The sequence below is a fragment of the Lepisma saccharinum genome, chromosome 12 (genome assembly GCF_977018435.1).
Source record: "Lepisma saccharinum chromosome 12, izLepSacc3.1, whole genome shotgun sequence".
NCBI classification, from domain to species: Eukaryota; Metazoa; Arthropoda; class Insecta; order Zygentoma; family Lepismatidae; genus Lepisma; species Lepisma saccharinum.
In genome coordinates, this window is record NC_139240.1 from 39,848,896 (window position 1) to 39,866,182 (window position 17,287).

The window sequence follows — 17,287 nt, forward strand, 5'->3', positions numbered from 1 at the left end:
TGTAAGGTGGCTGGAACTTTCCCCTGCTGTTGAAAGAGTGCTACAAATGTTCGTGGCATTGAAATCATATTTTTCTACCCAATCCAAACTACCTAAAATTTTAATTTGGCTTTTCGAAATAAGTTAAGTGAATCTTACTTGTTATTTGCATTCACTTGTGGGGATATTTCAGTCTAATAGCCAAGAATTAGAAAAGGAGTAAAATTCTGTGCTTTAAATTATAGATATTCTTTATCATTTGTTAAATAACAGATTAGGATATTGCTTTCTTTGGTTAAAGGTAGGAGGAAGTTATTGAAAGAGATCTGAAAAGTATATGTGAGCAAAATATTGGTAAGATTTTTGTATATTGATTAAATTATGAGTAATGGCAAATGTGTAGCCATTTTTTGCAGTGTCCTCTTTTTTATGACTTTGTCCTCCTTTTCACCATGCTCTGTCCTCTTTTTTAAAGGTATGTGTCTGGTCACCCTAGATGCACAGGATAATTGCACAAGTTGTAGGATGTCTCAGACGTCCTTGAAAATTTATTTTGTTTCGAAAAACCACAACAAATTCCAAATTCAGACAAAAATTACACTGTTCAAAATTTCTTCAAGAGCATTTAAGCTATTTGCTTCCACTATTGTCTAGTTTCGTGGCACTTAAGACATATTTCTACCACCGACATTTATCCAACCGTGAAAGTAAACCACACGAAGATTAATTTGAATGCTCTAGGAGAAATTCTAAATTTACACCATTTTATAAATACGGAGAAACTAATACTCACTTTATCCACGAAACAGTTTTTCTTCTTTGTTCTATTAATTTCAGTGGCCACTGCCACCATCCTCTTTGGAACTTGCTGTACTTGCGGTTTTTTTTTTTTTTTCACATACAAAAGATGCACGTCAAGCAACAGTACAGCAAGTTCCAACGAGGGTGGTGGCAGTGGCCACTGAAATTAATAGAACAAAAAAAAAAAAAAACAGTTTCGTGGATAAAGTGAGTATACTAGTTTCTCCGTATTTATATACTACCGTGTCTCTATTTTCCCAATTGTGAATTACACCATTTTTTTAAAAAAAATTTTGTCATGCACATTCCATTCATTTTTTTTTTTTAATCTTGTAATGCTGTTGCAATTTTCTTAAAATGAGAGAAATTTTCAACAAAGTCTTTGCGAGACAGTAAAAGATCCAGCCGTGCCTTGGGTTCTCTCTTCGGACATGATGCACACTAGAGCTGAGTTCATTCCCCTTTGAGCGGATACCAATGCACATATATTTACTGGTACTGATTTTTGTACTTTGTAAAATATTTAAAACTATCAATATATAAGTATCACATTGCAACTATATAGTAATCTACCCGAGTTTTGTTTTAAAATATTCATATGATCAATATGAGATAATCAGAATATTAATATTAAAATAAATAACTCGTGATGGTGTAACAGTCCATGAAGGCCAGTGCTTACCTACGGACTGCCAGCCTCACTCCTACCAGAGGTGGAAGATGGTCCAATAAGTTCAAGGGTGACGTGTGGTCAGCACAACAAATCCCCAGTCGTTGTTGGTTTTCTATGACTGGGTTATACCACTAATTCGTAGCTCTCCAATTCCTTTACAATGGTGGGTGAAATCTCAGGAGAAAAGTTGCTACACTTCCCCTAGGAGACTCAAACTTGCATGCGTCCCATTGCCAGAGCCCTTTGGGCTTAGAGCACATGGCCATGGTGCGGACCGAATATTAAAATAACTGTCACTAAATCTTTGCTGAATTTTCTTGTAGTTATGGTAGAAATAATAACAACAAAGTTATTTTAGAAACATTTCACGTGTCTTTTTAAGAATTATACAAAGAATGAAATGTAATGTTAATTAAAAAAAAAAAACAGTAGAATTCTTCTTTCAATTTAAGGTTAAAACAAGTGAACACTTTTTCTCTAAATCACAGTTCTCTGTTCACAAATTACAAAAATCGTAATTTCATAATTGCAACACACGTCTTGTGAAAAAATTTGTGTTCTACTGAAATTTTATATTATAAAACATGTTTACTTGCTTGTAACAATCATAATTTAACAGAAAAATTCTACAATGAAAGCAATACAAACATACATACATACATACATACATACATACAAGAGAAATAGTCAGTAATAAATTTACCTATGAAACAATTACATTTTTAAAAGCTGTCAATTAACAATAACTAGAAACTGTTGACCTGAATCACTGGAATATGTATGTATTAAAATATTGACAAACAACACTTATTGATTGATTTGGTTTATTTTACTTTACTTATCTACCACTTTTGGCTAATTACGAAGATGATATGATAAAATTGATGAATGAACACTTGCAAACATCCATTTCCAGGCCAGGATTCGAACCCGGGACCCCTGGCATCGTAGCACAATGTGCTAACCACTCTGCCATGGAGATCGGCAACAACACTTATTGTCTTGCCACACAATGTTGGTACAAAATGAATGGCACTCATTTTGCATAATTTTCACAACTATTAGGCTCCACAAAAGCGTTACAAATCATTTTTCAGATCTTGAAGTATTGGCTGTATGAATTTTCATTGGATATGATTTCACTAACGCCTATGAAATTAAGCCCAGATCATCATTATAATCACCAGAAATCACAGAATCAAAAATTATATCAATGTTTTCAGATTTGACATATTTCTTTAACCTTGCAAACTCAACATCTCTCATGTTCCACTCTGAAAGCATACCTAGATGTTGCACCTGTGGGCAATTGTGAATTATGTACTGTACGGAAGCAACCGTCAGGGTCACACTTTCAACAGACAACCCTTTCAAACTAGGCAGCTTGTGGGTTTCAAAGATGTGAATCAGAAACTGGTCGTTAAAGAATTTCACAGTTTCGTATAGGACTACAACAAATGTTTCCAATTTGGTAGCATTTCTGAGCAGGAAATCAATCACTTTTCCGTTTGGAACAGTTCCGCTTAACTTACACTGTTTCATGTTGACAAAATCTGGAGTTTTGGCTGTTAAGTCGGCATCCTTCACAAAAATATCAACTTCCAATTCAAGAAGCTTTAGCTTGGGGCACGATTCCTTCAGCATCAGCAGATCAGAAAAACGAATGCTCTGCAAATGCGTTAGCTTCAATGCTTCCAAACGCTCTCCACACTCGCAAATAGCAGATTTCAAGACATCATTGAAGTCATAATATATGAGATGAATAAAGGAAAGCTTGCTGAATTTAGGCAAAAGTGCACTAATGATGCAATCGTCTATCATATTAATAGTGTTGAGTTCCACTTTGCGAACATTTGGGCAAAATTTCAGTGCTGTATTTACTGAATCTTGGGAAGGTTCAAAATCTATACACTGGACAAGGTTCAATGTAGAGGGGCAATTCTTTGACTCATGAATCTCGCTGTATGCTTCTAATGCCTCGCCTAAATATTCATAATGAATAATACTGATCGCTGACAGGTACATAAGCAATGACACGACACCTTGTATCGTAATACCATATTTCTGACTAGCTCTATATTGAGTGTCAGTCAGGTCGATAACTTTAAGGCATGTGCATCCGTAATCGACAGAAACAAAGTTACCTTTGCTTCCTACACTACTACTATTTGAAGCTCCATCGATAGTTGTTGATTCACACACTTTGTCCAATTGCATCTCTTCATTACCACCCTGGTTAACAATTTCTATACCACAGAGAGCGAGTAATCCTTCATCACTGATTCGTGAATACGACACATCCAATCGCTGCAATTTACGAGCATTTTTGGCCAGCACCTTCAATATTTTGTTCGTGCACTTTCCTGGAATGTTTACTGTAGTCAAGTTGGAGCCACATTCGAGGCAGCGCACTAAAGCAGTCTTCTCTTCAATCTTCCATCTTCTCCACACAATATGCTTCGCTTTCAGAGAAAACTCATTCACAACATCACTCACAAAAATCGTGTATGTTATCAAGTCTCCGTATTTTGTCCTGGTATCCTTGAAATAACTACTTGCAGTACTGATGTAGTCGTTAAGCAAAATCCTGTTCAAAGTCTCCTTCAGGAAGCAGCGCACCTCTTTCACCTTTCTGAGAAGAGCTAGTTTATCCTCCCGACTCTTCACTGAATTTTCCCACTTGCAAACTTGGCCATACAAATACTTCAAGAATGACAGCTGACACAGTTTCTGCAAAGTCAATGGTTTTCGCTTTCCACCCATTGTATATCTGAAATATCAACAAATATTTAAATTTTCAATCTCTGCTTTTTTTATTTTGTAGATGCTGTACATTCAAAATTTATAGTGTAGCCTATAGTGTAGGTCAGGCTGCAAACTCATTGAAAACTGGGAGGAGGAGGCTCTACATTTATACACCCCTCCCCCCACAACCAGAGAGATTGCAGGTAAAAAGTAAATTACTAAATATATAAAGAAATTCATTTGTTTGCATATCAGATATTTAAAAAGTAGCAAACTAATCCCTTTACCAACTGGTTAAAAATGTAAATAATTTACAAAATAGATGAAATCATTTTATTATGAATAAGTTTTTTGTTTTCTATTAACATAAATCAGTTACTTTCATACTTATATTTGTTTTACTTTTGTTGTGCAAATATTGTTATTGGTACTACAAAGCATGCAACATATACACTCCGAGACAGACATTATCCTTTGTTCTTTTGTGTGTGTTTTCGATATTATCCTTGGTAAAGAATATGTGAAGTTAAAACTAACTGCTTATCTATGTTGCTCACAAAAACTCTCCCCTCCATCCCACCCGGAAATATTTGGTGGGTGGGATTCTTAGGGCAAGTGGTGGGGGGAATCCCCCCCAGGATTTCACATCCTGGTGTAAGTCTTTTTTAATCATTTGTGTTATGACATGGCACATACTTCTCTTGCTAAAAGAGAAGCTGTTGGTTCAGAGACTCAAATGGCAACTTTCTCGAGGTGTCATTATTTGAAATTACTTAAAAGATGTATGATGTATAGAGCATCTCAACCTTAAAAGTCAGTATGGGTTAAATGGAGTGTGGCGTTGCCAGATCAACAAACTGAGTTGCATCGAGTCGCTGTTAATCGCTAATGATTGCGACAAATTAATATCGTATACGAAATCATCAAAATCTATGTATTTGATGCATTTTGGAAAAAGAAATGATAGTTACCTCAAGATTTGCATGTAAATGTTTATATTTCGACGTAACTATTTACCATTTTACATTTGCATTATATGTGTAATACACACAACTATTGTTACTTTTTTCGTTGAATGTTGTATCCTTTACATAAACAGAATTAAATAAATGCAAAAACAAACATTAAGATACATTTTTTACGGAAAATAAAGCACACTGCACTTCCTACAAACGGGGCACCTGCCTGCAACTGAATTGTAACCTTGGTGGCAAGCAATAAATTTGATACGCGAGACAGCCTGTATAAACAAACTACCATTGCGGAATAACAATGCATTCTAAAAATAACTTCAAACAATGGTCAACACTTTTCTCGCTTGGTCTGCATGTGTATTGCGACAAACCAAAAAGTTTCTTGCTAACCAACTTTTTCGTGTTACGGTCTGATGATTTATACAAAATATCCAATGTATATAACCTCTTAAGCAAATTAATTCACTCACGCGAAGAATATCATATCTACAAACATCATAGATTCCGTAGAAAAAAAACTGGCGAAGTTGTTCAAGCGGTTTGATATTAATGGCTTTTGAAGTATTTACTAGAAAAAATTAAGCATTCTAGTGTTTTGGACTTTTAACCACTGTTATTTTTTTAAAAAAAAAGATTTACCTATGTTTCGGAGGCTGAATCTGCCTCCGTCGTCAGGGTACCAATTTATGTGACATAACAGACTACACGCTACCCTGAAGACGGTGGCAGATTCAGCCTCCGAAACGTAGGTAAATATTTTTTTTAAAAAAAATAACAGTGGTTAAAAGTCCAAAACACTAGAATGAATAAATCACCACTGATTAGCTACAAAGAAAAAATTAAGTGTTTTGCACAATTGCATAATTATGAAAAATTCAGATCACATGAATTTATGACAGGTTATATAATGCCGTCAGTAAATAGAGCATAAAAAAACTCTACAGGATAATGATTTCACCGTTTGAAATTTTTTACTTTTACATTTTGTAAATTTTGTAACATCTCGCAACGCAGCGGTGGTAGAGAAGGATAGAGCTATTGGCAAAACTCATGTATTAGAGAGAGAGGGAAGTACTCCATTTACTTCCATACTGACTTTTAAGGTTGAGACACTCTATAGATGATATTTGTGACAAAGCCTAACACAAATATCACACTTATTGGTGACTACCAACTGCTTTAGTTCTTGGAATTTGATTATTTTGATGCAAGCAGACATCTTATTAGTATCACACAGAGTTACAGATATTGTCTCTTGAACCTGAATTTCAACACTCAGGAAAGCACCATGTGAAACAGTTCAATAAAAAAGCCAATCACCATGCATCTCAGAGTTCCATATATAGTGCATGTATTATCCCAATTATATTTTCCACACCTTCACTTATCAGATAAAGAGCCACGTGGGACTTAAAACAACTTTTTTTTTCTGCTTACTTTCTTTGCATCTGGCAGTAACTTTTAGAATTGATTTGCTTTATTTTACATTGTATTTCTGCCACTTCTGGCTAATCATGAAGATAAGGATGAGTGATGATATGATGAAACTGATAAAGGGACACTCACATAGAACACCCATGCCCAGGCTGAGATTCGAACCTGGGACCCCTGGCATCATAGCACACTGTGCTAACCACTCCACCAAGGTAGCCAGAAGTAACTTCTAGAAACAGAGCCAGGAAAGTTTATTCCATTACAGCTGAACATTTAAGAAATCATCAGGTAAAAAATAACAAAATTCGCACTTCGTCATGCTTGTTTCACTTTGCCAGATTAGTGATGATACCTTACAACATTATTTTTCTTTCTTGTATGTATGCACTGCTTGCATTGTAGAGTTGTTTCTCTTGTAGTTTACAGTTAAAAGTAATAAATGTCTGATGATGTGTGTTTTTATGACATGTCACAACAAAAACTGTTATTATGTTTATAATAGCCATAAGCTACAAGAGAAGTAATTGATTGATTGATTGAGTTGGTGTTTTAAGTCCACTTTATGCTCAGTAAGGCTAATTGGGACTAGACCTACAGTTTAAAGTGGTATCCGAAACACTATAGAGAAGTAATTACGAGGCTTGTCCGGAAAGTAAAGATACAAACACATTTGCACATTAGGGGAAAAATGTGTACCAAAGTTGGCAACACTGGCAGTAACCGTGATCCATGCGACGAGGATTGGGAGTGAGTCGCCAGTGCTGCGCTGAGTCTTGTGCGAGGAACATGCGTTGGAAATGGCATCGGCGATACCAAATCCCGCCAAGTGCGAAGTGCACGCTGTGATCAGGTTTTTGCAGGCACAAGGAAAGCGTCCATCAGAGATCCACCGAGAAATTGTGACTGTGTACGGGAACGTAATGAATCATCAAAATGTGACGAAATGGTGCCGTGCCTTCGCAGAAGGTCGACGTGATGTTCATGATGAAGAGAGAAGTGGGAGGCCGTCCGTGATCACTGACGACCTTCGTAATCGTATTGAAGCAGAGGTGTGTGCGAATAGGCAGGTGACAATTCGAGAATTGTGTGTGATGTTTCCTGACAGTTCGAAAACCACTATTCATGAAGTTGTGAGTGGGTTAGGGTACAGAAAGTTGTGTGCACGCTGGGTCCCAAAACATTTGACTGACGAACACAAAACCAAATGACTGGGATATGCACTGGACTTTCTTACTTGCTACGCAGAAGAGTTAGATGCATTCCTGGACTCCATTGTGACACCATATGCCTGAATCCAAGCAGCAGTCACTGCAGTGGCGCCATACCCATTCTCCAAAAGCCAAAAAATTCAAAACGTCAATTTCAACCCACGAGCTCATGGCAACCATTTTCTGGGATCGCCACGGCATCCTGCTGGTGGAATTCATGCTGCCTGGAAGAATGAATAATGCTGAAACCTACTGCCAGACTTTGAAACATCTTCGACTTGCAATTCAAAACAAATGGAGAAGCATGTTGTCACGTGGAATCTGCTTTATTCATGACAATGCCCGCCCCATGCAACGAATGTCACCAAGGATCTGCTTGCACAGTTCCAATGGGAGGTCCTTCACCATCCTTCATACAGCCCCGACCTTGCACCCAGCGACTACCACCTGTTCCTGTACCTCAAGAAAAATCTTGGTGGAAAACACTTTGCCGACGACGATGAAGTCAGGGAAGAAGTCACAACTTGGTTCCATATGCAGGCGGAGGATTTCTACGATTCAGGGATACAAAAACTTGTTCCGCATCTGAACAAATGTTTGGACAATGGTGGGTGGCACTTATGTGGAGAAATAGCCTCTGTATAGTGTATCACGTGTAACTTTAGTTGTGAGCAATACATTTATTTTATATCTTTACTTTCCGGACAAGCCTCGTATTTTATATCAATACATAATGGATCGTATACATTAAAATATGCTAGTTTGTATGCAAGAAATAAACAAAAAAATAGTGTTTATGTCAAAAAATGAAGCATGCTTCAACCTAAAATAATGCACCACATAAAAAATAACCAGTGATCAGAACGCTACATTTTAAAAGTAGCTTCGCTACAACTACAGCTACTCTTCCAAAATGTAGCTTCGCTACAGCTACAGCTACATTTACCAAAAAGTAGCTCGCTACGCTACTCCTGTTCGCTACTCGCTACTTCGCTACTTTTTGCGCTACTTCTGCATAAAAAAAACCTTAAAAACAACGATATGGGTATTAAAAAAATCCCCTACTACTGGTAAATAGATTCTGTTATTCATTATAATGATTCCAGTCATTTGATAATTTTGATAGCAATGTTACTTCAGTTACTTATTTTTACTATAGTTTTTGAGAATACCATACCTATGCAAGTGGCATATCAATTCAAATTTGATATATGAATATTGCAATTAGGGTGTTACCCAAATTACATAATTATTACAATTATACACAAATAAAATTTCATAGAATTAAGTATTTATGTTCACATCAACATATTTTTCTTGAGAATAAATATTTCATTATCATTCTTCCTCGTTCTCACAATTAGCCGAAAGTGGCAGAAAGCAACTATAGATAAGAGAATAATTAAATAAACCATTTATCCTCATTGTCATGATTGAGAGAAGTGGAAGAATAGATGAGGAGGTAAACAAAGGAGGACAAATGAATGGTGGTGGACTATATCAAAGCGTTCGAAGATTAATATGGAATAGGGATGTACCTATGAAATGCAAGAAGGTAATATGTAACACATACTATGTGCCAATAATTACGTATGGAGCGGAGACTTGGACAATTACTTAGAGAGACAAAGAAAAGATGCAGGCAGTGGAGATTAATTTTTTTAGGAGTCTTGTGAGGAAGACTAGAAGGGATAGAATGAGAAATGAGGAGATTTGACAGACAGTGGGTATAGTGAAGCTTCAGGACAGAATAGATCAGGCACAGACGAGATGGTTCGGACACATGAAGAGGATGGATGCAGAAAGACTACCAGTAAGAGCTTACAATGCACAAGGAGTGGGAATAAGGCCACGGGGGAGACCAAGATGTCGGTGGAAAGAGCAGATAGTGGAGAGTGTTAGGAGACAAGATTGGAACACCTTGGAAAGAGAGGAGTTGTGAAAGACCAGGAAAAAAATAGAGAGGCTTGAGTTCTATGCCGACTCAGCCAGAGGCAGGAAACATCGAAGGATGATGATGATGAAGTCATGATTAGCAAAAGTTACAGAAAAGTGACGCAAAAGTAGGAGAAATACATAAATTTGATAACTATGTATATTAACTAAAGAAAATTGTCGTTTCTGCAGGAAAGTCAATAACTTGTACATACTTTTTGCAATATGATAAAATTATTGAGGAAACTGTCGTGTAAACCTGAGTGTTCTAAACGTATTGTAATTTTAAAATTTGTGAACAAATACTATCTCGAAAATAACTGTAATTCCAGAAACTCTATCAATCTTGTAACAATAATTTCTTGTTGGTGAGATCTTATATACTGACGATGATCAATGCTGTTAAAGTACTGAGCCATTTATTGCTGGCACTATTCCCTTGTCAGTGCAGTGGAAATTCCATCGCTCGTTTTTGCACTGCAAGTTGGGTCTTACACAACAATTAATGACATTTTGGTGTCTCTTACATCATGAATATCCACAGGATTTGTTCCGGGGGTGACGCAAACGAGGCACTTTTTTCCAGTGGTGCAGCAAACGAGGCATGTTTCTCCCCAAAATAGCGATACAGCTAAAAAAAACGTAGCTGTTAGCAGGAATATATTCATATATGTCACTTAGTTATCTGGATATCTGAATTCTTCCGATACTAATTAAATAAATTATGCAGTTATCTATAATCCACAATCTAGATAATCTGTATCTCCATGTAATAGACTGTCTTTATGAACCTCCTGCAACATTAAGGGTTATTGTCGATTTTTTCTGACACTGTTGCCACATTCAAAATTCACCTCAAAATGCCAAGAAAAATGTAGCTGAAGCGAAATTTTCGCTACAACTACAGGAATTTTGTAGCTTCGCTACCGCTACAACTACAATTTTCAAAATGTAGTGTCGCTACAGCTACAGCTACAAATTTTGTAGCTAGCTACAGTAGCGACGCTACAAGTAGCTCGCTACTTCTGACCACTGAAAATAACTTAGATCTTCCGAAAACAAACAATGAAAAGTAGAAAACTACAAGTAGGGTATCATTAGATAAAACTAAAAATAGAGTTCCTTTCCTCTTCATTTCAAATAAGTTTAGCATGGGGCAATCCAAACCCCACATGTCATATTGCTTCAGCAATACGTGATTCCGCACACAAAAAAAAAATTGAGCACCCTCGATTTAGCAGAAACATTTGCAGAAATAATGCAACACTATTATCTAAGGGCTAGCAATAACAAAAACAAGCTCAGAGTTCAAATCTACTGTTACATATCAGTATTTTAGTTGAATAAAAACTACAATACAGAAATCAAATATCACAGCAAGAATACATGAAATGAAATTAGTTCTATCACAGTTAGATTAAGTACAACAAAACACTTACTTCGAACAAATAACTTCTCCCTAGGATTACAAAATGGTCAAACTCTTAGCCATTCCTGCTTCGAACATGATGGCATATCAGTACTGAAGCATCTTTAAAAGCTGTAATAAGGAAAAAAATATATTTTTCTTTACAATTATAACAATTTAAACAATACATTATACATTTAAATATATTCTTTAAAATTAGCATTATGTTACAATAACCTACAAGTTGAAAATTGGAATATTTTACCCTAAGTTCCCAAATTCATTGACATATCAGTTATGTCATCCATCCTCTGTAACGCCATAATGCATGTATCAATTAATTTAAATAAAAACTTATTATAGTATTTACTTAATGAATTTATGTTGATACATATGATAGTAGAAAAATTAAGTGCTGGAAGTTTGGGTGTGGTATATCAGCATCCCTTAAAGAACATTACCTACCTGTCATTTACCAGTATCTAGGGAAAGAATTGCAATGAGTTATTTAGCCCAGGAAAATTTTCTTCAAAACATTTCTCCATACATTTTCTTCAATAAATTGCTATGTCTAATGTATTTTCCAATACCATAGGATCACTGCTGTTGTTTGCAACTCATAAATACAACAAAATTTTGATTTAATTATGTTAATACCATCTAATAGGGGTAATATCTTATCTCCTCGTCAACTCTGCGGAAAGAAGAAAGGAACCCAGGGGAAGGGGAGAAATACCATTGCATGGGTAAATTACACAGGCTCCCTCTTGGAGCCAGCAACCAAAAATGAAACCATGTTTGAGCTACGTACTTGTGCCATATGTTCTCACCTGCACCAAGGAGGGGGTGTGCTTACACACCCTTTAATTTTCTTCTGCACTACTTTATCAGAACGTGTTTCAACAGAAAAGAGTTATTAACTTTTACAGCTAATGTATGTTAGAGAATACACATAATACAATGATCAGGGACTTTGCTTTTCATCAGCTGGATGTAACCACCTTTTGGTATATTCCATAAAAAATCAATTTTTTTATATATGGTGGAGGCACTAGTTATGGCCATCTTAAGGAAAATGTACAATAGTATACAACTTTTATCATGATAATAATTTTACTGATGGCTTACAAAAATTATGATCACTGGTACAGAGTCGGTACATTATGACTAAGCATTAACAAATACAAACAAGTTAGTCAGAAAAAAGTTTTAAAAATATTAACCAAACGTGACACTATTCTTCACTTATGGCCACCCATTTTCCCCACTTATGGCCACCTTGTCTATGAACAAATAATGAAGTAATACAGACGAAACACAATATGTTAAAGGTAAATAACATAGTTTTCAATGGATGAACATAGTGTAAATGTAGTCGAACAACATAAATTAACATTTCCAATCTTCTCAGGTCACTCCGTAGTAAACAAAACAACAAAATGTCAGTTCCAAAAATAAAAATAAGAAATAAAAAGTTTTCACACATTACACAGTAGCTTCATATCACAAGGACATTATATGTCTAATGCAAGTTCACTGGCAATAATGTTATACAGAAAATTACTTTTTTTCCAGTGTGTTAACAGGACCAGGAAATTTTGTTATCGAGTGTCGCCCCTCTTGCATTACCATAGGGGCACAAGTTCCTTTTGTTTTATTGCGATTTCATCATGCTAGAAATGCAATTTTCACATGGTTCGATTTCCATTTATGTCTGTTAACACATACTGCGAAGTTTTAGCGATCACTTAATATTTTGTTCAATATATGCTATCGTGGTTAGGTTAGGCAGGTAAGGTTTGGTTCTCTTAGCATTAAAATAAAGTCCCTAAATGCATTCTACTAAGGTTCCGATTTACTTCTACATTCATTCCAACTAGTCTATGATACTTACAGTCGATTGTCAACAGAAAAAACATTGCCCATGGGAAGCGTGCATGCTTGCATATAAGGTAATTTTTAAGTTTTTTTCAACATAAATAACTTTTTTTTTGGAATCCAAATAGTGCACATTACTTTAAAGAAGGTTCACATTTCGTGTGACAATGATTTCCAAAATTCTACAATAGTTAGTCTCTCTGCTAGGAGAATTTCAAAAAAATCATAAAACAATCGGAACCGTTACCCAATCATTTTCTGCAGTGGCCATAATCAAAGAATCTTTACAAACCTGCAACTAGTAATGGCCATGTGGTCTACACATACTGTTTTGTGGATATTTCTATTTCAGGATATAAATACTACAATTCTAACATTTAAACATACCTCTGAACAAATTATATGGGTAACAGTATGGTATAGTGAAAACACATTTCTTCAAATTTACGGAAATGAGTTTGTGTAGACTTTAAAAAGCTCGTGGAAGTGTTTTCTCCCTTCGTTCAACTTATTCGGCCGGTAAATCATGTATTTTTCAACATTAATGTATCTCCGATGCACGATAGCTCTTGCCAGCATTACCGTCGACTACGTGAATCAAATGTTCCGTGCGTTCGATTATGTAACCCCCTGTTAGTGTTGCAACCACGCGGTAGTTTTACAAGGTGACGTGTGAGCGGGTTTTTTTTTTCCAATTTAATTTTCTATGTTTGCCTAACCTAACTGAACTTAACCTAACCTTCCGTGAATGGTTTGTGGATCAATTTCAGCTTAAAAAACTTCTGTGAATAGTTTGTGCAGCATTTTTCGGTTAATAAGTGTTTGTGCAGCAACCACATGGTAGTTTTACAAGATGACGTGTGAGCAGGTTTTGTTTTTCAAATTAAATTTTCTATGTTTGCCTAACCTAACTGAACCTAACCTAACCTTCCGTGAATGGTTTGTGGATCAATTTTCGCTTAAAAACCTTCTGTGAATAGTTTTTGCGGCATTTTTCGGTTAATAAGTTTGGAAACACTGCATATCAGCTGACTATAGACAACGTGAGTCAAGATTTGCCCGCCATATTGTGTGTAATGAAAGCAGGTAGGGTACTCGTTAATGTAAGAAATTGACATTATTTTCGTTAGAAATTCATTATTTCACCTAAAGAAATGTTCCACAATGCAGAATAGTACGTTAGCAATGTAAAAAATTGCGAAATAAATCATTGATAGGTGTCTCCGGTATAGTAAAGTAGTACCAAAGCGGCATTGAACAATCGGAACTAGGGCCCCATTATCAGCCTCCACCGTGTATCGAAGCCGGGACCCCTTGATTACTACGCGGCAAACTTTAAGCTACGCCATCTGGAAGACCAGCAAGATGTATGGGAGAAATATCAATAAATATACCATTTATCTATAAATATATGTGAATAAAGTACTCCACTCAAAAGATGACGATCCTAGGTAAATGTTACAATACTTTGCCTGAAAATGAACCACAAGAAATTTAGAGGCAGCGAGCAATATTGTAATATATTTGCAAATATTACAAAAGTGACTATTCTACTAACGTTTTAACACAATCAGAACAATCGCAAATATGTCTAGCTGGTATTATTTCTCCTGAAAGGGGGACTGAACGCAGACAGAAATAAAAAACAAATGTAAATAATTACATTGAAACTGAACTGTCTGTTATTCTAGGTGTGGATGAAACTTACTTATTCAAACAATAAATGTAAAACAATGTGGGAAATTATAAGAAATGCATCAACAAAACACCAATCTTTAGGTAATAATATGGTGATATGCATTAATGGAAAAGAAGTCCAACATCCCCCTAATATTGCGAATGCTTTCAATGAGTATTTTGTAAATGCAGTTCCAAATAGAAGGAATGGGTTTATGGCTGCTCCAGAAGAATGTTCTACACACATAACAGTGAATGACAAATCCTTGTTCATTTCCCCCATTACTGAACAGGAATTAAAGATAATCTTCAGGCGTATAAAAAACAAACGATCTTCCGGCATTGATGAAATACCAGACTTCCTAATTAAGAAATGTTATAGTTCCCTATGTCAACCATTACTACATATAATAAACAATTCCATTGAACAGGGTATTTTCCCAGACAGGCTAAAAATAGCTGTTGTTAAACCATTACTGAAGAAAAATGACCCAAAGGATTTATCAAATTACAGGCCCATTTCCCAACTCTCAGTCTTCTCAAAAATTATTGAACATGCAATAATGATGAGAGTAGAAAATTTCTGTAGTAAACACTCAATCTTAAGTTTGTCGCAGCATGGTTTTAGGTCCGAACGAAGCACGAAAACAGCGTTAGCAGACTTAGTAGAATGTGTCACACAATCTCTGAATAATTGTAATCACACGGTAGGAGTCTTTTGTGACCTATCAAAAGCTTTCGATTCTGTAAATCACGAGATATTGCTGTGGAAACTTCAAAAACTTGGTATTCGTGGACTACCACAAAAGTGGTTTCAATCTTATCTTACCAATAGAAAGCAAATTGTAGAAATCGCTCACACCACAGCAAAAGGATACGTAACACATCAACACTCCACCATGAAAAGTGTAACATGTGGGGTGCCTCAGGGAAGTATTCTTGGCCCTCTTTTGTTTCTTATGTACATAAATGATTTACCAAATGTTATACCTGAGGCAAATGCAATATTATATGCTGATGATACAAATATTATAGTAACAGACACTTCCAAAGATGCTCTACAATCTAAGGCTAATAACGTATTAAACAAATTAGATGACTGGTTTTTAAATAATAATCTACTCCTCAACAGCAAAAAAAACAAATTACATTACATTTTCTACAATCCAAACCAGAAACCAAATAAGCCTCAATCTAATATCTGGGAATACACAACTAGAGCCTAACAAAAATTCAAAATTTCTGGGTATCATTCTGGATGAACACCTTAGCTATACAGAACACATAAACACGCTACAATCAAAATTAAGTAGTGTGTGCTATGCCCTTCGAGAAATGGTAGACATCTCAAGCACCCAAACTGTAAAGCAGCGTTGCCAGGTCAGATTTTAAAAAATCGGGAGATCGTCCCCTGAAAAATCAGGAGATCTGCTTAAAAAATCAGAAGAACTAATAATAGCGGATTGTCAACGTTCTGAGGGGGGGGGTAGAGTGGGAAAGCTTTCCACTATCATTATTGAAGGTTAATTATTAATTTTAGATGTCAAAAGATAAATTTATTACTGTTATGTCAATACAAATTTTATTATGAATTTGCACTTCAAAGGGTACGATAACCCCACCCCCTTAATTGACCTAAACTAAAGGTACAGTTTCCCCCAACCAGTGGCGACGATCGGGTGCCAAAACTGGGGGGGTGCAAGGATTCGAGGATACATATCTTTAAATACTCTACCTGATAACACCTTAGATTGCTTTTATTTAAAACTAGCCAAAGGTACAGGATGTAATTTTTTTAACAACACATTCAAAGCACACTCTCATTAATGGTAATAGATGAGGGCTATCATGCCTGAACCCCCGAAATTCCCTCGAATTAAAACTTTTATTTCAATCACGGAAGGTAACTAACCAGTATTAGACAGATTGGTTGATTGATATGGTTTATTTTACTTCACATCTGCCACATTTGTCTAATCGTAAAGGATTAGAGCTCCCATGCCCAGTCCGGGATTCGAACCCGTGACCCAGTATTAGACAGTTCGCAGGTTTTTCTTCAACTTTTTTCCCAGTCACTCCAGACAATGTACATGTTAATTAAAGCAGCTTTATGCATTCGAGGATTACCTGGTATAAAATCGGGAAAGAGAATTTCTATCGCCACGGTATTGATTGAGTATAAAGGGACATAAGAGCAATTGTAGTAGTAGTTACGCTCAGAAATAGCTTAAAAGAAAACAACGCTCTAAAAACATGAACTATTATTTCTAAGTTAAGAGATGATTAAGAAAAAATAAAAATGCAACGTATAAGTCTGCAACAGCAGTTTACTAAGCCGACCTCCGTGGCTGAGTGGTTAGCACAGAGTCGGTAACTACCATGCAAAAGGTCCCGGGTTCGATCCCCGGCCGGTTCAAATCCGGGAATTTTTCTAACGTTGGAAACGGCCCCAGCTCACACCCAGCGTCAAATAACATGGGTATCTGGCGGAAACCCTGGGGGGTAAAGGCAGTCAGGGGCGTGATGCTGATCACATCACCCCCAGTTACGACCGGATCAAGGAAGTGTGGGACTG

General features: G+C 36.2%; 1 protein-coding gene across 4 annotated transcripts; it reads right to left on the minus strand.

Annotated features, from left to right (window-relative positions):
• Positions 1-1,808: 1,808 nt before the first annotated feature.
• LOC145996008 (uncharacterized) lies at positions 1,809-16,063 on the minus strand. 4 transcript variants are annotated; one of them, XM_083132163.1, is made up of 3 exons: positions 15,979-16,063; positions 11,189-11,289; positions 1,809-4,223 (listed from the first exon to the last, which is right to left on the minus strand). In XM_083132163.1, exon 3 carries the CDS (start codon positions 4,214-4,216, stop codon positions 2,603-2,605), a length of 1,614 nt encoding a protein of 537 aa, XP_082988289.1. In that variant the 5' UTR covers positions 4,217-4,223; positions 11,189-11,289; positions 15,979-16,063; the 3' UTR covers positions 1,809-2,602. The 4 variants fall into 4 exon arrangements, with proteins under 4 accessions (XP_082988289.1, XP_082988288.1, XP_082988287.1 ...); XM_083132162.1 differs by having other exon boundaries at positions 15,867-16,057; XM_083132161.1 differs by having other exon boundaries at positions 15,542-16,057.
• Between the last annotated feature and the right edge of the window lie 1,224 nt (positions 16,064-17,287).